This window comes from Papilio machaon, chromosome 17 (genome assembly GCF_912999745.1).
Source record: "Papilio machaon chromosome 17, ilPapMach1.1, whole genome shotgun sequence".
NCBI lineage: Eukaryota > Metazoa > Arthropoda > Insecta > Lepidoptera > Papilionidae > Papilio > Papilio machaon.
In genome coordinates, this window is record NC_060002.1 from 3,107,411 (window position 1) to 3,129,950 (window position 22,540).

General features: G+C 32.5%; 3 protein-coding genes across 6 annotated transcripts; 2 read left to right on the forward strand and 1 right to left on the reverse strand.

Annotated features, from left to right (window-relative positions):
• The first annotated feature begins 6,996 nt into the window (after window positions 1-6,996).
• LOC106721567 (DNA-directed RNA polymerases I and III subunit RPAC1) lies at window positions 6,997-8,603 on the forward strand. 2 transcript variants are annotated; one of them, XM_014516529.2, is made up of 6 exons: window positions 6,997-7,175; window positions 7,253-7,553; window positions 7,666-7,785; window positions 7,919-8,101; window positions 8,189-8,416; window positions 8,486-8,603. In XM_014516529.2, the coding sequence occupies exons 1-6, from the start codon at window positions 7,119-7,121 to the stop codon at window positions 8,593-8,595; spliced, it is 999 nt and encodes a 332-aa protein (XP_014372015.2). In that variant the 5' UTR covers window positions 6,997-7,118; the 3' UTR covers window positions 8,596-8,603. The 2 variants fall into 2 exon arrangements, with proteins under 2 accessions (XP_014372015.2, XP_014372016.2); XM_014516530.2 differs by having other exon boundaries at window positions 7,666-7,782.
• A 1,717-nt stretch (window positions 8,604-10,320) lies between these two features.
• Window positions 10,321-13,596, reverse strand: LOC106721474 (TRAF3-interacting protein 1). Of its 2 annotated transcripts, XM_045681891.1 has the most exons (7): window positions 13,578-13,596; window positions 13,235-13,377; window positions 12,946-13,063; window positions 11,871-12,829; window positions 11,643-11,801; window positions 10,894-11,105; window positions 10,321-10,529 (listed from the first exon to the last, which is right to left on the reverse strand). In XM_045681891.1, exons 2-7 carry the CDS (start codon window positions 13,367-13,369, stop codon window positions 10,370-10,372), a joined length of 1,743 nt encoding a protein of 580 aa, XP_045537847.1. In that variant the 5' UTR covers window positions 13,370-13,377; window positions 13,578-13,596; the 3' UTR covers window positions 10,321-10,369. The 2 variants fall into 2 exon arrangements, with proteins under 2 accessions (XP_045537847.1, XP_045537846.1); XM_045681890.1 differs by lacking the exon at window positions 13,578-13,596 and having other exon boundaries at window positions 13,235-13,469.
• A 358-nt stretch (window positions 13,597-13,954) lies between these two features.
• LOC106721473 (oocyte zinc finger protein XlCOF6) lies at window positions 13,955-21,194 on the forward strand. Of its 2 annotated transcripts, XM_045681829.1 has the most exons (11): window positions 13,955-14,100; window positions 14,168-14,364; window positions 14,596-14,880; window positions 15,318-15,468; window positions 15,744-15,853; window positions 16,746-16,933; window positions 17,332-17,468; window positions 17,934-18,142; window positions 19,937-20,113; window positions 20,194-20,316; window positions 20,714-21,194. In XM_045681829.1, the coding sequence occupies exons 2-11, from the start codon at window positions 14,176-14,178 to the stop codon at window positions 20,930-20,932; spliced, it is 1,788 nt and encodes a 595-aa protein (XP_045537785.1). In that variant the 5' UTR covers window positions 13,955-14,100; window positions 14,168-14,175; the 3' UTR covers window positions 20,933-21,194. The 2 variants fall into 2 exon arrangements, with proteins under 2 accessions (XP_045537785.1, XP_045537784.1); XM_045681828.1 differs by lacking the exon at window positions 13,955-14,100 and having other exon boundaries at window positions 14,111-14,364.
• Window positions 21,195-22,540: the final 1,346 nt, after the last annotated feature.

A 22,540-nucleotide genomic window follows, 5' to 3' on the forward strand; every position in this document is an offset into this window, starting at 1 on the left:
GCAACTCTGGCATTCATGTGGCTTTGAATCGTAAATACCATTTTTCTAAAATAGAAAGAACACTTGATACTTGGTTTAGATTCTTTTGTACATAAAAGTGTATTACTCAAATTGAACAGCAGGAAGCTAGTTTTGATGTCATGGATAAACATTCTTCAAAGGAATTTTACATTCACGCATTTACATAACAGATATAATGTAATTAATTCATATATATGTTTATTTACGTATTCTGCCAGTGTTGCTTCATGGTAAAGTTTCCTAATGTGCATAATCTTTGCTTCATAATATTTAGTAACAACTTGTGGAAAGTGACTAGTTAAAAATTTTGTATGCAATTAAATGTCCTTTATATAATAGTATCGGCATATTAAATAAAATTTTATAACTAATCGACAATATATACACTTACTCGAATGGGTAGCTTATGATCCATACAGGTATGAACTTCCTTAAGTTACATAATTATACTAATCAAAAACAGTTATTAATGCAAAAAAGGGCGTCGCGTCATAAAAAATCGATAAGAAGATCTAAAGAGTGCCTACAATTCCTATAGATTTCTATTCCTATATTCTTATAGATCCTTAAAATAATGGACCACATGTTGAAAAGGGTTACCTTTAGAATAAAAAATAATTTTTACTATTAGCCCCCCTCACTTGATCGACGGCTGATGTCGCTCTTTAATGAACCTTTAACGCAGTGTTTCTGAATATTAATAGCTGAAATACTATTTATTTAGCACACCCCCACTCACTTCCGCCTGGTTAATCAGATAGATAGATCGATAAAAAATTGTGTAGATTACTCATCGATAGAAGAGATTTCTACTATTTAATGATTTTTTAAATCTCTGATCGGTTTCTAAGTTTATTATGAACAAAGAAACGAATGACTGCCGCACGTACTCTCTCTTATATTTAACCTGGGGGACCACTTGATGACTTCTTTGAATGGCACTGAGTACGGCAGCAAATCTTTTGTCTTAGCATTAGCATAGATAAATTATGTATATATTTGTTGGTACGGAATAATACTGGGATTGTTGCCTTTTTACTTAGAGAGCGGTCGGCTGTCGGCGACTGAGCGAAGGTCGCCACAAATGCACCGTTAACTGGGTAAGCAGCTCGACTACGTTTCGTAACCAAATTTGTTTATAATTGTGTGCTAAATACGATAAGGTTTCAAAGGGTAACCTGAGCCTAAGTCTAAATGATTTGATAATACGTATTTTAATTATCTTATCTGTACAATCAAAGTATCTCATATGCGAAACTTATGAATATTGTCAGACTAAACAATTGTTGAGTGGACACATAAAGCTGAAAAACATCGAGAATATTTGTTATCATCTAATTTACACAATAAAAGACGAAAGAGCGGATGTTTAGGGCCCTTCGTACACAAGGCAACGTAAATCTTCGAAATCGTATACAGCGCGCGTCGGCGACATTACTGTCATCGCTAAAGAAAATCGTTCGCAACCTATTTGTCAAGATCGTACTGAGAAAAGTCGCTGCAATTTTCAAGATGGTAGAGCAAATCCGACCAATCCGTCTCAAAATTTACGGAACGCCCGCAACGCTATTTTCACGACGCAACCTTACAATATTAGTTTCGACGATTGACTTTGCCTTGTGTACGAAGGGCATAAAATTGATTTAACACATATTGAAACCAGAAAGTACCACCAAATTTATTCCTACTGTTAGAAGAGAGTAGATGCAGTATAAGTAATAAAAATATCAACATGACCCCAATGTATTATGTAAGTATGCAATTTTTTTTTATCAACTTAAAACAATAACAAAAATAAGTTTAAGTAAAGCTTTCAAAAAAGTAAAAGTAAGGCACAGCCCGATTAATTGACCCCCATTCACCTGGAAATAAAGAACTTATGACCGTGATATATTTCCTGTTATTATAAATCAACAGTTCAGTTATTGGATAATAGTTTATGAAAATGTTTGTTATTTTACTGAACATTTTCAAATTAATACACACAGATATTACTAGCGAAGATGATAAAAAGAGCGGGAATCGAAATTCATAAAATCGGAGCAGTTTGCGCTCGGGGTGGAATTTGAAGACGTCAAAAGTCAAAACTTGGGTTGAATGTAATCCGAATAATCTTTTTTTCCAGCGTCTGTGTATACCTTAGGTATTGATAAAGTAAAAAATAAACTAAGCTACAGGCACTTAAACAATAATTCCCTCTGACTTTGCTCAGAAGTGTATTACCAACAAAAGTAAGCCATAGAAACTTGTTTAACTAAGATATAACTGCCATTGAGTAAAATTTATATGATACTTTGCGCCAGTTGTGACTATAATTTGATTTAATTATAATGTACTTAATGTTAGGAGCCTTGAGCTAGATCCGGGGACAGCAAATTAAGTTCAAATATAAGTTATTGAGACGAATCTTTTTATTTAAGTTGCTAAGGTGGTTTTAGATTTCCCCGACTGACCTGCATGCAAGGTTGCAATTGTAGAACAAAAGGTAATAATAATGTTAATGAAAAAAATAGGTTACATAATTATCTATCTATATTTAAGTCTAAGTCCTATACTCAGTTCTGCAATGGTTAAGAAGGGCGACCCTCATTAGATTAAGTAGTTAGTGTAAATTTAATAGCACTAAAACATTGATTAAGTAGCCGAAACTAAGTGTGGTAGACATTGTCGATGTTGTCTTTAGTAATTCTAGTCAAATAGGATACGCTTCGCTGGTTTCGGTATGATGAAAGGATGAGTTCAGAAAGATAAACAAAGAAAATGTTTAGTGTAAAACTGAGTTTCTTGAACAGCATTTTAGGATTTCTTGCTGCATTTGCCATAATGTTTGTATGTAATAGTAAACATAAAGTTCATTAGTATAATTATATTATTACCAATATTCTAACCGGCTAGACCGGGTATATGGTTGAATACAAGCGGTCCCAAGTTACTACCTACTTTCTTTATTACTTATTTCCTCAATTTGTCTTCGGTTTGTACACGGTTGTAAGCCTATGTACTCTCGGTCGGTTAATAGCTTCGATTTTGAACGCTTTATTTTTCTAGCGTGCGTAAAAAATAAACATATCTGATGCCAACAGGACTCACACATATTAAGCTATGAGTCGTTCACAAGGTAATAATCTACAAGTATATTAAGACATTGTGCATGTTTATTTTAATAATTAGTAAAAATAGAAAATTTAGAAATCAGATCTTCGGCAAGAAGCAACTGATGGTCCTTTTTGTAACTTCTACGGGATTCTCGAACGACAGCGAAGAAAGCTTGCTGACTAGAGGTTAAGCATCCTTGGTCAGATATTAGGTAAAAAGTAACACCAAAATTTCTGAAACTTTTGAATTTTGACTACCGGTAGATGACCACAAAATATATTCAAGCATTCGTTGAAGTCTTTTGTATGCAAATTTTGAATTTGATAACTTCATTGCACGAAACGGATGAAAAAGTTTTCACTTAGAAAGTTTCATCTTAAGAGTTCAAAAATTACATACTTTATCAACTGTAGCAGGCAGAAAAGTTAATTAATAAAAAATCACTGTGTGTTAACGACGTTAAGTAATATTTATCATTAAATTGCCTTGCAAAAACATGGTTTTCCCAAAATGTCATATTATGCAACCATTATTTTGTTGTCCTCATATGGACAAATCTGAAGCAGCAAGCTTGTGCAAATTATATCGGTTACGTATAAAATCTGGTTCATTTTTGCTTCCTTTACAACTTTTTTTTGCTATGGATTAAATTATGCATGCATCGAATGCCCATATTAAGGAGATTTATCTGCAAAAATTGTTGGAATAATCATTTATAGTTCATTGACTACGTGTCTCATCATTTGCGACCTAAATTCGGTAAGAAAACATTCCATATTTTGTAACGAACCCATGTATCTAATTTTGTGAAGTAACTCAAGTATAATTTTCGATGACATAAGATAGGTTTACACAATATCGCTTTTAAAAGCTCTGTATAATTTGTTGTTGGAGCTGTGAAGTCGAACTATTTATAAACATCACTTGTTTTTTCCGTTCTTACTTCGATGTTAAATTAATTATGTATTCCTTTTCATGTATTTAGAGGGAAGTTTTCAAGGGACAGAACGAAAGGGTTATTAAGTAATTGGTTCCTGCAATAGTTGTCTTCGTTGTTTAGGCGTTTATAATGTAAATCAGGGTGTTTGAACGCTTATGAAATACACAACAATGCCAGGGTGCAAATTATAGAATTATAAGTAATAGTGTTCAGCAAAAAGAAACGTCAATCATTATAACGCGTACGTCTGTTACACCAAGTCAGTTTTGCAACGTTTTTACATTAACCTTACGTAATTACTGTTTAAGAGAAATCAATGATACCATTTCTATGAAGTGAGTAATAAGATATTAAGTGTTATTTAGAATTTCTACCCTTTCCTATTATTACATTTATATTAACAGAATTTATGTTGTTCGGATTATCGCCATAATAGTAGGTACATGAAACATATTATTAAATCATGGGCACAATATAAATCGTCTAAATATACATAAGTCTCGATAGGTTCTGTACATTGTGCTTGAGAGTTTGACCTTATTCTTACATTACCGTGGGTTTCTGAGACTAAAGTCTCCGTTTTAAGAATATTGTTATCTCTGTTTTGTTAATGAAAATAATATCGATGATGATATCTTATATATATAAAAGAAAGTCGTGTTACACTATTTATAACTCAAGAACGGCTGAATCGATTTGACTGAAAATTGGTGGGCAAGTAGCTTAGAACCAGGCAACAGACATAGGATTTTTACCGCGTTTTCTATTTTTTTTTCCGCGTGGACGGAGTCGCGGGTAAAAGCTAGTGTTTTATACAGATATTTTGGTCTCAGACGTCCACTGAACGACTTACGTTCAAGCAACCTTAAATAGTACAACTAGACTGTTGCTGTGTTTAGATTAAAATTTGATCTGTATTTTCTATTAATATAAGAGACACTTCCCTTAAGCAAACAAAAATGATAGCGAATCAATGAGCTTAGATTGCTACAATGCCTAAATTCTAGATAAGATCTTACGTTTATCTTCAATGATTTTTCCTTCGGACTAATTTCATTATTTTATAATAATCAGGATTTTTTTAATGTGATGCTGCACAAGTCAGTAATGTTGTTAGATAATTATTGGGTGAATTAATTAATAGTATACTTTATAAGTAAATTAGTTGAAAAATAAATTTGTCTAAACGTCATTTTATTGTAACACGCTCGTGTAATTTACGAATAAAGAAAAGCTGCTATTAACGGTAAGAAAACGCGTGCTAAACCTTCCGGCAAATGAAAAAAATTACATGTTTTGTCTAAGTTTGCAAACATTTATTTGTTTTTAAAGAAAATTTATTTAAACGTAAGCTTAATATGTTTGGAAGTTAACTAAAGCTCTTGGGTTCGAACCTCGATAAAAAGTACTCTTATTAAGTTAACTCAGTAACTTCCACAAAATTACGAGTACAACGAGCCGCTTTTATTTAAAAGCTTTTAAAGCCTATGAATTCTGCAAATAAATTTGTTTTATTTGAATTCATAAACTTTTTCATTATTCACATATTCATTTATTACCTTATATTATCTATATAATTATCTCTTATTATTATGTGATCTGGACAGTTTTGTTTGTTGTTTTAATTGTTAATAGTTAAGCCATATTTTATCCTTATATAAACCTAACTAGCTTACCAGAGATGGTTCTAATTAAAAAAGGTAAGTGTTAATTTTTTTGTTCGTGTTTAAAGAATGTTACACGATTGTAAGTTTATGAAAAACAGCTAAAACTCACCTAGACTCGGTGTCGCCGCTAACATAAACAACGTTAAAACGATTCGGAGATTCATTTTGTTCGTATATCACTTTAGAAAAAACACATTAAATCACGACAATGGCACTTCGCGTTCGCTTCTTTGGACCTTGTCCGCAGTAACTGTTGGCTCTTAGAGTAAGGTGTAGTCCGCCACTGGAACCGCTAACGAATGCCGCTCAGGAGCAGTTGGTTGCATAAGTACTTGCGACTCTTGATACAGATTATCATTTGGCGGACACCGACCACTTTCGCTGCACTTTACTGCTTCAGTGTGTTTAAGTTAAGTTGTCCTCTTACCGAGTTGATTGCGGTCGGCGAACGTAATACGTGCTTACAATGTCTCGTCGTAATAGTGTAGACAGTTTGTGATATAACATTAAATGTATTTTTGTAGCGATCTACATAAATATATTTTTCATTTGAATCCCTTTTTAAAGGAAAAGTTTTTGGAGGAAGTTAGTGAAAAATTCTAATACCGTTAAAAACAAAAACTGAGGAGCGATAAAGCGTAAATACGAGAAAAATGAGATTTTGATTAGCATATGATAAGAAAGAGAAGAGGACTGCCACACAGTAAATCAGTAACGGCTGATATGTTGATAATGATGATATTTGTATGCTGTGATGTTAAGCAACAAAATAAATAGAATTGCGTAAATTATTTTTTAAATATTACTTCTAGTATCGGCCCTTGAAAGTTGAAAGTACACGCATACGTACGTTTTGTAAATTCAATTGGTTTTTCTGCATAACTCCTACTTGATTTAAATAGCAATCACAATTGTTGGATATTAAAAAATCATTTTTTTTTGGATTAAAAGGTTGAAATTACATTACAATTTACAGTTAAAGTCAGTTCATTTTCTTATTAACGTTTTTAAGTAAGTATTTAGCTTCTAGTTACCTTCTAGAATATTAATTAAACTAATAGTTTTCTGTTCTGTATTTTTATGAGGGGTCCAATTTTAAATACGATTTTAAATAAAATTGGGATAAGGAAGATTAAACCTGGAATTCCATGCAAGCAAGTGCGTGGCATCAATAAGGTTTTGTCGTTGTCGAAAAGATACTGAATACATTTGACACACGTCAAAACCGTAAGGCAAACTCAAAAGCATGTTATTATTTGATTTTGACGTTTAACTGTAGTATGGTCGAAAGACTTAAATAAACATTAAATTAAAAGAATTTACCTTTAAATTAAGCTACATAAACCATTTTTACTAACATATAAATTACGCTGATAATTGTCTCCTACTGATTAATGATGCCGCAGCTTGAAGAAAAACCAAGAGTTTTCTTGGAAGAGTATAGATTAAAGGTTACGTTAGCTTCATCGTGAACAATCGATAGATATTATTTCAGTTCCAATATGTTATAAATTGTCTGCTGTTACAGAATGCTGCAAACGATTACGGGATGGCCGATGAAAAATGGAATTTTAAAAAATTCGTGAAAAATTTCCGTATTGTTATTGTTAGACTAGATAACTTTGAGATGGAATTCGACTTGATTGGTCTTCAGCCAGCATTTGCTAATGCTTTTCGAAGACTTATGTTAAGTGAAGTTCCCAGTATGGCCATTGAAAAAGTTATGGTTAGAAATAATACCTCAATAATACAAGACGAAGTCCTTGCTCACAGGCTGGGGCTAATTCCGTTAAAAGCTGATCCAAGACTATTTGAATATCGTCCTGAAGGTAAGGAAGCTTTATTTTAAGTTTATCTACTTGACCAGGTGTATAAAAATTATATAACTAGAACTAGATACTTAAAATAAATAAAATATCTACATTGTATATCACATTTCAGATGCTACCGAAGGCACAGAATATGATACTTTAGAATTTTCTCTCAAAGTAAAATGTACTGCAGTTAAATCACAGCCCAAGGATTCATACAGAACAGAAGATTTGTATGAGAATCATAGTGGTGAGTACTTTTAATTTATACAACTGTTAATGACTAATACACTCTCTGGCTATTACAATCTCTAAAAACAATGAAATTAAAAATAATGCTTATTAATATATTTTTGAAATATTATTGTTTTATCTTTTTTCAGTTTATTCATCACAAATAAAATGGCAGCCAATTGGGAATCAAGCATCTGTTCACAAGGAGGCAGATGTAGGGCCGGTGCACGGTGATATTCTCATATCTAAAATGAGGCCAGGTCATGAATTAGATCTACAATTCATTGCGGTCAAGGGGATTGGAAAGGATCATGCCAAATTTTCTCCAGTTGGTTTGTATTTTTTTATCTAAAAACTAAAACACAAGAAAGATTTGAGGAAAGAGGTTGTTTAAAAATTACACTTACATTTTTTCACAGCCACAGCTTCGTATCGCTTATTGCCAGAAATAACATTGACACGTGAAGTGGTAGGAGGCCAAGCAGCACTCTTACAAAGCTGCTTTTCTCCTGGTGTGATTGGAATTGATTCAGAGGGCAAGGCTTATGTTAAGGATGCCCGTTACGACACTTGCAGCAGAAATGTCTACAGATATGATGACATTAAAGATGCCGCTATACTGAGCAGAATTCGTGATCATTTTATATGTACGTAATATCAAATACGTTTACTCAGATTTTATAATGTGGAATGATATTCAATATTTTTTTTTTCAGTTAATGTGGAGTCCGTTGGAGCCATGGCTCCAAATTTCATATTTGTTGAAGCTGTTAAAATACTAAGAGATAAGTGCAAGTCATTACTAGATGAATTAAACAGTTTTTAAATTAAAAAGAGTTTCTTTTTTCGTAATTAATTATGTGTGGCACTACGTGAGAAGATCGTGTTGTTTTTAGTAATGTTGAACACTTTACATTTGGTATTTCATATTTTGTATTAGATAAACTAAGAGAAAAGTGTAGGCTAGGTTTGTATAACACAATTCCTCATTTATTTAATTTTCTACCTCTAACTACGAATGTTGTGTATTACTTTCTTTTATTTTTGTTGTAATTTTTCATCCAGGTATTTAATTAGGGTTGAAAACAAACTTTCGCCTTTCTAATTTTTTTAAATATAAATCCAAAATTGGTAATAGCTGTTATAAATGAGGATAAAGAAAATTGTAAAATTACTTGTCGCCTATTTATGGGCGAATATAATCTGTAGAACGATATTTTCATTTTTTGTTATCTGTGAGAAAAAGAATTCAACGAATTTGTCAGTGTCAGATTTTGTTGTGAATGTGGTGAATTGTGATGTTTTCGATTGTTGTTAAAAACAAAGCCAAAATTCTAAAATCATATTGTTTTGATGCATTTTAACTTCCACATTACGTACGAAGTTGTGAAGAAAGACATAGTTTTCAAAAAAGTTATAAAAGTTTAAAGTTGTGCTATATAATTTTCTCAAGATGGGTAGTTTGGATAGAGCTGTTTTAACTGGGTTTATTTGTCGATTATGTTCAGAAATGCACCGAGTCGTTTTACATATTTACGGACACGAAGGCATTCGTTTAAATATATCTGAGAAGATTAATAAGTATCTTTCAATAAACGTAAGTTGCTTTTCAATTCAATCGAATTTTGTGGTTTATGTCATACAAATATAATCGAAATAATATTATAGGTGTCACCTTCGGATCCATTACCAAAAACCATTTGCAACAACTGCTTGGAACGCCTCGAAAATCAACATAGATTGGTGATGCGTATTGAACAGGCTGCTAACTTGTTAAAAGGACATTGACAACATATTACTTTTAGATTCATACCACGTTACCTTGTATGTCTTACCAAATTGTAATGGTTTTCGTAAAAATAAATTTGTTGTGAAGTCTCAAGTGCAATATATGTAAACCATAATGAAGGCACAAAATTATTATTTGAGAGGTCTACATTCTGAAATGAATGATCTTACTATAAGTTAATGTATTCATTGCTATTGCTTTTGTAATTTTAAAATTAACATGCAAATCTTTTATCAAGCTATCTAGGACTGGTTACTTATAATTTTATTTTTAATGATTTAAAATATAATTAACACTTGTGTTGGCTGAGATATTTAATGTTCACTGAGAAAAAAAATACCAGCCCCAAATAGCTACAAATCCAGTTGATAAAGAGTTGCACTTTTTATGGGCTTTGGTAGCTAACATCCTTTCATAAAATTGTAATTATTAAGTTATTTTGTATTTATAATCAATAAATTGTGATGTCACAGATTTATTATTTATTTTTAATGTCCATTATTTGATTTGTGACAGCACTACAGTTGTCTCAATCTACAGCTATTTTAACTGTCTCACAGTCTTGTATTGACTATGTTATCTACATATATGAGTATGTTTTAACTATTAATACCTAATTTTAAAATATTTAATTTACATTCCTTAGTTTTCACATAGTAAAAAAGCAAATTTTATTTTGAAACACTTTGTATACAGCCATAGAATCTACTACATGTACAAAATTGGAAAAGGACAAAGAAAAACTTTTTTAAGATTGCTTGTATTGCAATAATATAATAATGAGAAAAAAAAGAAACATTAAATTGTTAATTTATTGCACATTTCCATTTGCTGAAAGGAGATTTTCAATTCTATAATAATTCTTAAATACTACAATTCTGAGATCATTAATTTTATCTCGCTTCTCCTCTATATCAGCATCCAGTTGTTTTATTTTTGCTTGAAGAGGTTGTAGGGATTCCTCATTGGTGCTAAAAATAAATAAAAAGTAAGTATTATGATATAATATATGCACACACATAAATTAAAACATGAATGGTAAACATTTCCTGTCAGAGATTGATATCACTTGGTCATTTTGTAAAGTGTAAAAACAAATGTAGAAGCTGTTTCATTAGTATATCCACTCAAAGAAAAATATTCAATACTAGCTTTTACCCGCGACTCCGTCCGCGCGGAGTAAAAAAAAATAGAAAACGGGGTAAAAATTATCCTATGTCCGTTTCCTGGTTCTAAGCTACCTGCTCACCAATTTTCAGATAAATCAGTTCAACCGATCTTGAGTTATAAATAGTGTAACTAACACGACTTTCTTTTATATATATAGATACTAACATTTTTTGTTTAGATAATTCAATAGATGCTTCTTCATATTTTTTCGTCCACTCCTGTAGTTCCTGCCTCATTACCTCAACATCTTCTTGTATATGGTCAATCAATTTCCCCAATGGGTTGCTAATCCTTGATAAAGCTTGGACATTGAAACGCATCTGTTCAATTTCTTGATTTACAACATCCCTTGCTTTTTGTGCACCAAAATGCCATTCCTGTACAAATGTAATGGCAATTAGTCTCATTTAAACTCACATACATAATAAAACATTTATGTCACACACCATACCATTCATTAATATTATACTACAATTATTTTTCAAAAAGATATGTGTAAACTATTTCCAACTACTTCCTTTTCTCCCTTTTGTTACACATTCTTGATTTTGAAAAGTTTCACAATTATTTCACTTTACACCAGGGATGCCAAAACTATTTGGGACAAGTGAACCCTTTTCCAAAATGAACTGTTACCTCAGACCAATGGCCAAATTACCTACTTTTAAGATTAATTATTATTACTTTTCATTCTGATTTAGGTCATTAGAAGAAGACAGAGTGAGAATTAGCAATGCTTTAAGTTTGATATTGAACCCTTGAGGTCTTATCAACCACTTAGAGAATCTCTGCTTTACACCATTATTTATTCAACTATTGTGATTGAAGTGTTTATAGATGGGTGTGGCCGCAAGCATCAATTTTGAGGTTAATTGAACATCTATAAAAAAGTACACCTTTGACAAATAACTTACAATTTCCGTCTTTCCTGATATTTGGGAAAACTCTTTTTGAGAATCCAAAATTTGTTGTACCAAATGACCATGCTGTTTAGAAGTTAATTGTAATTGTTCTTCATTTTGTGATGTTGGATCTGTTTGATTTTCCACAATAATTATACTTCCATCTTCTTCCTAAATTAAAAACAAAAATATTATTTTATCTTAAAGAAATAAAATAAAATTATTTAATAACTGACGAACCTCTTCTGGTACTGTATTTTCAACTATGATATTTGGTTTTTGAGCAATAGGATTCTCGGTTCCTATCAATGTAGCATCATGTTTTTCTTTTACTCTTGGAGCTCCCGGTCTAGATGATGAGGGCCTCACACTTTGAGGTCTTTTATCTACATTGTTAACTGAATTTGATTCATAAGAATTTTTTTTGGTGTCACTTGAGTTACTAATTGCCACATCTTTAGAATTGTCAATAACTTTATTGTTTGATTCTTCAATAACTGTCTTTTCAAGATTTATAGGGTTTTCAAAACTAGGTTTCTCATCTTGACTATCACTTTTTACTGATTTAAGTTCTGTCTCAGACTTTTCAGGTATGATATCATTTGCAATGTCAATATTTATTTGATCTTTTTCTGTATCATGATGTGTTTGCAGTTCTTTGTCATCATTTGTGTTAGTTTCTGTAGAAGCCTTTATTTCATTAACTTCTGAAACATTATTACCATCATCTTTATCAATACTTTTTGCTGGTTCATCAACTTGCTTCAAATTGGGTGATTTTTCTTGTTTATTTTTTTTGCTATTTGTTTTGGGATCTTGTATGTTCTTAACAACATTTTTCTTAACATTTGTTATAGATTGTTTTTTGGGTGGAGATTCTTTAGCTGCAGTATCTTTCATTCGTAATTTGGAAACAGATTTTTGATCTTTGTCGGGGCTATCACTTTTATTACTTTTAATTGAAGGAGTTTTCTTAACATATTGATTTTTCTTTACAACTTTGGTAGAGTTTTTACTGCTTTTATTTATAGTGTCCTGGGTTTTTATATTATCTTTATATTTTTGAACTGCCTCTGCTGAAGACAGTTGTTTTTCTAAAGCTTGTCCTAGACATTGCAGCAACTCATTTGTTTTTGCTGGTTCTTGGCCAGCAACTATTTTTGAAGGCTTAACTGATAAGGTTTGTCCTGTTGCAATACCTATTACGAAATGTTAAAAAAAATTATAACTAGATACAAGTGAATTGTTAGAACAATGATTTATTTATATGTTGTTTAAAGCTTAGCTCCTTTATTGAGAATTTATATTAACTTACTTAAGACTGTTATGACCTTATTCAGGAATTGTATTTTACTTTCTCTATCTTTCACATTGTCAGATATTAATTCATCTTGTTCAAAGAGCCCTTCAAAGAAGCCGGTAGTTTTCAGAACCTATAACAAATTTTTCAGTACTTACTGTTATATTTCCTTTTGACATTATACTGATAACAAAAATTGTTGCTCTAGTGTGTTAAATTGTAGGATTGCGTAAATCACTTCGTCGTGTTGTATACGAGAAGGAGATGATACCTTTGTATTATCAGAAAAGTATAGTACACATACCGTTATAATAACATCGTGTAAGAATCTAAACGGCGGTTTCCTTAATAACTTTTCGGTAAGTGGAGGTCGTTTCACAAATTTTCCCAACGATAACTGCGTCGTTTTTATTATGTCTGCATTTAATTCTTCTTCCATCGCACATTCTTTAAATTTATTATCAGTCACCTATATTCATACTACATACCTATATATTTTATGTTAGAAAAAAATCGCAAATTCAATATAACTATTACTGGAATTATATTTAATAATAACAACAGCTTTTCAGTATTAAATAATTATAATATTAAAGATTCAAATCAAACAATGACAACTATGTTGTAATAAGGTACACAATCATCACCATGGCAACGAGCGTGTGCTGCCACTAGTAAAATTTAATTTAATAATCGCTCTTCCTTCCCACAGCTATAGACAGTTTTGTATGTTTTGCTTTGTCTTAACCTCATCCTCATTAATAATTTCCAACACTTAGTTATTTATATCCTTCATCCGTATTGAAAGGTAAAAAAGGCAATTTTCTAACGAAAAAATTATGGTTGAAACGTAAATTATTATAAGTAGATTTTATAATCTGCCAAATTTTGAGAAGTTGTGATGAGGTGGTTTATTTAGTCTGTGCTTTCATTGTCTTTGCTTCTTCCAAAGAGTATACGTACTACGTGCACTACGTGGCAGAACGTGTCATTACCGACAATTTGTAAATGTATCAAGCGATTTAATAACGTGTAGTGATGTAACATAAAGACGTTAATTCTGAAAACAAATTTCTCATATGACAAGAAAATAGACATAGCCTTAGCAGCCATATTGTTTTCGTAAATGAACTGTGGTAGCGCCTGGGTGAAAGTAATATCAATTTTGATGTGAGTTAACTTGATAACTCACCATCCAAGGAGTATTATTTTTGTTACGATTTGCAATTGTTTCTAGGATTAAGAATGCCTCCTAAACGTAAAAAAGTAGGGCGGCCCAAAGGTTCTAAAAACAAAAAATCTCTCAACGGTAAGGTGTCCAAAAAGAATTACACCTGTGGACTTTGCAAAAAAAAGTTTATCTCTGAAGAAAGTGTGTCGGAACATAGCAAAATATGCAAAAAAGCACTGTTACTGAACCCAGATGTAATAAAGGTAAACAAATATCTTACGTTGAAAGAATCATAAGTCTCAATGAAATGTAAATAATAATATAAGTTTTATTCGTTATAAAACTAAGAAATTTGTAGTTCAGTGATTTTGAAGTTTTATAAATACTTTATCCATTTAAAACTAACATATGAATATGTATTAAAAGGATCTTATTTAACAGGCACACAGGATATTTCAACTTTTAATTTTTAAATGTTTACATTATGTTTTTAGGCGACATTCAAATGTGAAGAATGTAACAAGAGGTTTACATTTGAAGACACATACAAATCTCATTTAGAAAATGAACATTCCAAAACCCCGGGAAGCGTAACATGTAACCTGTGTCCAGTGTCTTGTCCTGACAAGAAAGTATTATCAAAGCATATTGAAAACTATCATGGTAGAGATATGTTTATGTGTCCGCACTGTGACAAATTGTTTACAAGACAAACTCATGTAATGAGACACATGTCGCAGAAGGGGTGCGGTGGACAAATCTCCCTGTACACATGTGAAGTATGTAGCTTGTATAGCTTATGTAATATTCATATTAAGAACATTATTTTTCAGACAAACAACAATAGAATGTTGATGGTTATAATATTAATTTCATTGAAAATTGTGTAATTTTGTTAATATATACACTGATGCTGCAAGTTTATCTTAACATGTGAAAATTGTAGTGACATTGAATATGTTGAATCATGGAAGCTAAGATAGTATCAGAACATGTTTCAATGATTCTAAAAACACTATAGAATTAACATATTGAGTGCCACAAACTCATCTAGTGAGTTCATTTAATAAACAAAAGATATTTTACTGAAAATGTTATCATATTTTATCATTAAATATTGTGTCTTTACAAGGTTTAAGTCTACATTTGGACCTGCATGTATTTTATATTTAATGTAAACTATTTTTTTAATAACTAACATATTGTCTGTTTTCAGATATGTCACAGCTCTTTTACAAGAAAAGACAATTTAATGGTGCATTTAAGGTTACAGCATATTGCCAGTAACCATTTCTCTTGTAAACAATGCCCATACCATACTAAAAACTTCTCTAAATTAATAATTCATTGGATGAGACTTCACACAGGTATTTTAACTTATTCTATCTCTATATCTTGAATAATTAATTTAGAAACAAGTACTTGCTTTTACAACAAGCAATACATCAAGCTGAATAAGTCCAATTTTGACGAATTTTATTTAGAAGTTTTTTTTTTTTGAAACCATACCATTTTTAATGCTCTTGGTTTGTTTATCAATATCCTTCGCTTCTTAATACCTTATTTCAAATTTGGTAAACTAACATTTTTGAATTAATAAGTCAGCACAGCACAGATTTTATTTTTCTAATATTACTTTCAGAAAAACCTTTGAATTTTGAATGTGACCATTGCGGGAAGACTACAAGGTCAAGAGCAGCAATTGCAAAGCATTTAGAAATACATGGCTTAAAGAAATTTCGCTGTGATGTGGTAATGTATTTTTAATTAATATATATACTTCCATTAGCATAATAAATACCCAATAAACCAAATAAGTATTACCTGAGTTCATTTATCTAAATCTAATTTGAATTAATAATGAGGCCAATCCGAGGGTTTTTTTGCATTTGTTATTTAGTTACAATAAATTAAAAAATATTAATCAAAGACATCTGCTTTTGCACACTTTCAATGGAAAGCAGAAGTTTAATGTTTGAGGTAAGTGCAAGTTTACAATTTACTGTATTTTAGTGACCTTATTTAAAAAACTACAGTCTAAATCTGTTATAACGACATCGAAGGGACTACTCATATTGAGTTGTAAAAACCGATAGTTGTAACAACCGGTGACAGGTATTAATAGGAAAGATATGTATATAACATTCAGCTAGGACCTTTGATTTTAGTCAATTTAACCGGTATGTTGTTCTAAACGATGTCGGCATAAACGGTTTTGACTGTATATGCAATTAAAAAGATAGTCTTTTGTTATGTTAGATTTATTTTTTTAAAAATAAAAGCTTAAATGGGCCTTCTCCAGTTCCCTATACTTAGTATGCTGTTTACACATTTGAGATACATTTTTTTAGCCTTAGTGTAATAAATATAGTTGAATCTGGATTAGCGAGAAACTTCTTGTAACAAGTCATTGTCTGGTCCCGACGGCCAACCTCGATAAGCAAGAAGCTTGGGTTATGGGGAATCCTGTATATAGTGAGGATTGTTACTATATGTAGTCTTATTAGCTTGACTGATTTTAAAATGTATGGTGTCATTAATTTCATCTTACTTCCTACAATGTTGGGGTATAGTCAGGAGCACAGTAGTGGTGGTTTTTTTTTAATTGATGACTAGCAATCTATAATGGGATGATATTTTCTAGTGTGGATATGCGACATTCACACTGGAGGTGTTGCGGCGTCACATCCTGACCCATGTGGAGGACAAGCCGCACAAGTGTGAGATGTGTGGCCGCTCCTACATCCAGCGCATACAGCTTCAGAAGCACATGGAGCGCCACTATGGATATATCTGTGGACAATGTGGACACAATGCTAACACTAAAGCTGGGTAATATTAATATGTAACTATTAGCTCGTTCGGAAAGTCAAGTTTTTTTTCGACATAGGATTCGTGTATTTCTGACGAAGATGCACCAAGTCCTGGAAGGTCGGTTGGAGTTGATAAAGGCATTAGTAAACGTAGAAAATATAAATAAAAACAAAGTGACTTTCCGAACAACCCAATAATTAGATAGCCTTGATCACCTCTCACCCTTTATGATACTATAGAAAATTATACTTAATCTAAATAAAAATAAAATTACTCCATTTAACAACAACATGCAATGTTCTATACTTTAAATTAACATGTTTATGATTTCAATTTTCATTTAGTAAAGGTAACGTAGCTCAGGAGACGTAAGTAGTATTAGTGAGATGTTTTGATAATGTTTTAAATAATTTCAGATTATTGATTCATAAACGGGAACATTTAGACTTGAAGAAATTGTCATGCCACTTTGAGGGTTGTCCATATTCTAAAAAGGAATTCAGAGATGAGGCCAGCCTTAGGAAGCACATCAAGGATCATGTAAATAATAAACGTAAGTAAATATATGATTTTTCTTAAATGTAATTGCCTTACTTTATAAATTTATGAAATATTAAGTTGGCCGGCTCGCCTGGTGAAATACCACGACCACACAGAAGACAGGCGTCAAGTGGAAGTAATTCCAAATACAGTCTGATGAGTGTGGTGACGGAGGCGTAATTTTAGTCCTCTTCCCTATCACAATCTTTTCTTATTAGGAAAGGATGAGAAGTCGAAGTGGATTTGGCGGAAGATGGGACACATAGGATGGGGAAATTTCCTCTTTCTGTGCGTCCCCTTCTCTGATGATTAAAGGTAGGCAACGCAACTGCATTGGGCAACATTCGGGTGATCGTTTGCTCGTTTGCCACCTTTTAGTATAAAAACAAAGACATTCCTTATTATTTATTTGTAAGAAGGGGTGGAGTTAGTCGCTTGGTACGGCGTATAATATGTACGTGTAAAATGTTTGTAACAGCGTATTCGTGTGAGGTGTGCGGCAAGTCTTTCCACAACGAGGCGTACATGCGCAAGCACGTGCAGACACATACACTGGAGCGACCGCGGCGCTGCATGTACTGCGTGGCGGCGCGCGCCTACGTACGCGGTGAGCAGCTGCTGCGACACGTGCGAATGCAGCATCGCGCCATCTTCCGCGATCATCTCACGCACGTGCGACAAGTGCTGGTTAGTTACACACTACAGACTGATAAAGCTATCTGAACTGTGCAGTCAAACTAAATTATGACAGCTCACTAGTGCCCTGTCAAGTAAAAAATGTCACACAATCCTCTTTGTACTGTAGTTGTCATGTAATTTTTTTTTGGAAGTAGATTTTTATCTTTTGGCAGAACCAACTGCGATAGTAGCGACTCTCTCGCCGGGTCAGATATCCTTATTGAAATATACATACCTCTTTTTTGTCATATAAAGTCACAATAGCATTCGAAGTATTTGAATATTATTATTAGGTCCTTACATATGAAATTGGCGTTTTTCGTACTGGCCACTTTAATCACGAATTTCTCCTCTTTGGTAATGAAGGTAATGAATTCCAAATTCAAATTTATACAGCTATAGACTCACGTATTTGGGGTTCGATGACCGTCATTCATTTGTTTTTTTTCTTCTGTTTTTTCTGTTTGCGTCACTCATTTTACAAAATGGAAAACTTAAAATATCGCATTATTTACGAGTACGAGTTCCGCCGTGGCACTAGTGCTGCGGAAACGACTCGAAGGGTGAATGATGTGTATGGCGGTCGTGTTGCAAAAGAAAACACAGTTCGTTTTTGGTTCCAACGTTTTCGTTCCGGAAATTTTGATCTGCAGAACAAGCCCCGTGGACGGCCTGAGACTCAAGTTGATAATGAAGAGTTGAAGGCTATTGTGGAAGCAGATCCATCGCAAACCACGTCCGAGTTAGCTGCAGGCTGCGATGTTAGTGATAAAACTGTTTTAATTCACTTGAAGCAAATTGGGAAGATTAAAAAGCTTGAAAGGTGGGTACCTCACGAATTGACTGAAGCAAACCGGCAAACGCGCGTCGACTGTTGCGTTACATTACTAAACCGGCACAATAATGAAGGTATTTTAAACCGAATCATTACCTGTGATGAAAAATGGGTTCTTTACGATAATCGGAAGCGCTCAGCGCAATGGTTGGATCCTTGCCAGCCAGCCAAATCCTGCCCCAAGCGAAAATTAACCCCAAAAAAGTTACTTGTAAGCGTTTGGTGGACTAGTGCCGGTATTGTTCATTACAGTTTTCTCAAATCTGGCCAGACTATTACGGCTGATGTCTATTGTCAGCAATTGCAAACCATGATGGAAAAGCTAGCGGCTAAACAACCTAGGCTGGTCAATCGCTCCACGCCACTGCTGCTTCACGACAACGCTAGACCACACACTGCGCAACAGACGGCTACTAAATTAGAAGAGCTTCAATTGGAAAGTCTAAGACATCCTCCGTACTCCCCGGACCTTGCTCCAACAGATTACCATTTTTTTCGAAATTTGGATAACTTCTTGCAAGGGAAAAAATTCAACTCCGATGGGGTAGTCCAAATCGCCTTCAAAGATTTTATTGATTCCCGTCCGACTGTTTTTTTTAGTAAAGGGATCAATGAACTACCTATGAGATGGCAAAAGTGCATAGAAAATAATGGTTCATACTTTGATTAATTAAATATATTATATTAAAAAATATTCGACTTTTTGTTCCTCCCATACAAAACGCCAATTTCATATGTAAGGACCTAATATAAGGCATCTGCGATAAAACGTTTTGCATATTTTCGTTTGGTTTTGATCTGTATAATAATATGTACATTTCCTGAGGAAATTATACAAGACAATGATAAATTCCAGAAGTACTCAGATTTATTTATGTGGTGTGAATCTAATCCCAATATTTTTATCAAAATTTGGAATTGAAATTATGACAAATTTTATTTGTAAGTTAACTAATTATTTGTGTCAGGGATCGAACGTGGGAACGGAGAGAGTAACGAAGTCTGAGCTGGACGCTATCCTGAATGTCCTGGATGCGGAGTCGGAGCGCATCATTGAGGGCTACGGCACCGGCGTACTCTACGGTGGTATGCTCGAAGTTGAAGCAGACGCCTCCACAATAGACACTTCCTCTACCAACACTAATGTCAGTCTCATTTTATTTTCACAAATAATCTTAAAATTTAACTTATTTAACAACTAACTTTTACTCTTTTATTTCTATAGAGCGAAAGCAGCCCACTGATGTCAGAGGAAGAGCTCGCAGAAAGTCTCAAAAAATTACTGAGTCAACTTATTGATAAAGATACATTAGATATTTTTGGATGGCCGGATGAACCAGTAGATACGGTATGTCAAATATGTAACCTTTTGTACAAGTAAATACAAAAGAATGAAACGAGAATCTTATAACAATAGACTTAAAACTCTATCTAGCTAAAATATCTATATATATAAAAGAAAGTCGTGTTAGTTACACTATTTATAACTCAAGATCGGTCGAACTGATTTAGCTGAAAATTGTTGGGGAGGTAGCTTAGAACTAGGAGACGGACATAGGAACTTTTTTATCTTGTGTGCATTTTTTTTATTCCGCGCGGACGGAATCGCGGGTAAAAGCTAGTTGTATATAAGATATAGAGAAAGGTGCCAAAATCACTTAACCTCTCCCTCTATCTGAAAAAAAATATATATAAAAGGAATCTTTATTATTTTCTTTTCACAAAATATAATAAATACATAACAGGTGTTAGAGAAAGTGATAGAGCAGTGCGGCGCTCGCGCAGCTGACCGCGACAAGTGGACACGAGTACAACGACTGCGGGAGAACACCAAACACTTGTTCGTATACGTAATCGACGACAAGAATATTGCGCGCATGCTCGACACTCATACCATAGACCAGATCATCAAACATATCCTCGCACAAGTAGGCACCATTGCCACCAATACTAACAAACAGTGATTCAACGGTATAGTGCCATGCAAACTCTATTCCGGCTCGCAATTTTGTATAAGACGCTGTGAAGAATATAATTTTAGGTATCGTCGAGGTAAGCCCAGGTCTCATCTGTAAAGATATACGCTCGTGCGTAATCACAAGCCACCATAAAATTTGAATCTTAATAGACCTTGTCTTGGTACTATAGATACTTATATAGAACTATTATAGAAGTATATCATAGCTTATTTTTAAGTTTAAGTAATTCCATTTTTTAAAAGCCACCGTAAACCAATACAATTTAATTTTTTGCAATAAAATAATTTAATATATTAAGTGAAATATAATTTTTTTTATGTTTGTAAACAAATCTCCCATGTTAAAGGATTTTTTATTTCATTACAATGCTATACGTCATTGGAAAAATTATTGTTAACTTTAATAAATTTTAATAAAATGGCAATATAAATATATTAATTTGGTTTGGGTATGAATTCTACTTTTTGTGGTCCAATAGGATGGTTGTTATTAGTTATTCATAATTATATTTAACATTTATTAGGTAAACTAAGGTATAAGGTAATATGTGCAATAATGTCACTGTAGCTCAAATCACTTCATTTACGATAAAGTGAAAGCGAAAAATAAATTATAGAAAAAATAAAGAACAACTTTAATGTACGTAACTAACGTAACGTTAATCTGTTAAAATTATCGTTGTTCGTACAATATAATGAACACGTATTTTAAGTATTTAAAGTTTTCAATTTAAGCATTTTATCTCATAATTCACAGTCGCTAATTTTTGTAAAACGAGAAAAAAGAAAATACAGATTATTAGTTATTTAAATGATTTAATAGAAAGTGTGATGGAATTAAACATTTTAATATATTGACAGGTTTAAATTATGTGCTTAGGAAAATAAACTGTGTAAGCGGTGAGAATATATCTGCCATGAGTATAAAGTGGAAATTACAAATGAAATAGCTACCTCTCAAGCCTTGTGCGGGAGTTTTTTTTTTATTTAGTGTGTTAAGTCAAATCCATTTTAAAGTTTGCTATGTACTATGTACCAATTATATTTAATTTTAATATTGTTAAAATAATTTACATGGATCGTTAATTATATTTTAAGTGTATTTGTATTCATTTTTAATTTTGGTATTCTTTTTGTGGTGAAGTATGGGTTTATATTTAATATTAAGTGCCTTATTTTTATATTACAACTGTTAAAATGTTATGGGATGTGTAAAATAAATGGTTAAATTTTAATTTAGTTACAGAAAACATGCTAAAATATTGTGAGAAATGTTTAATAATAAAAGACTATTGTATTTTGAATTGTCATTTTTCCAAACTAAAAAAATACACTGTACACTTGGTAATTATATATCACGTTACTTAGAAACAAGAAAAAATTCTACCTAATCCTAGTGATAAATTTGTGATCATACTCAGCTTCAAAAAGGGGAAAAATATCATGGTATTGGTAGTTTGTAAATTTTTCTTTTCACCCATGGCGCATAGTCTCGTAGAATTTTTCCTTTAATTAGACATTAAGTTCATTTATATCTCGTAACAAATGCTCGATTATTAATTTCTGACGTACTACACTGGCAACTCTTGCATAA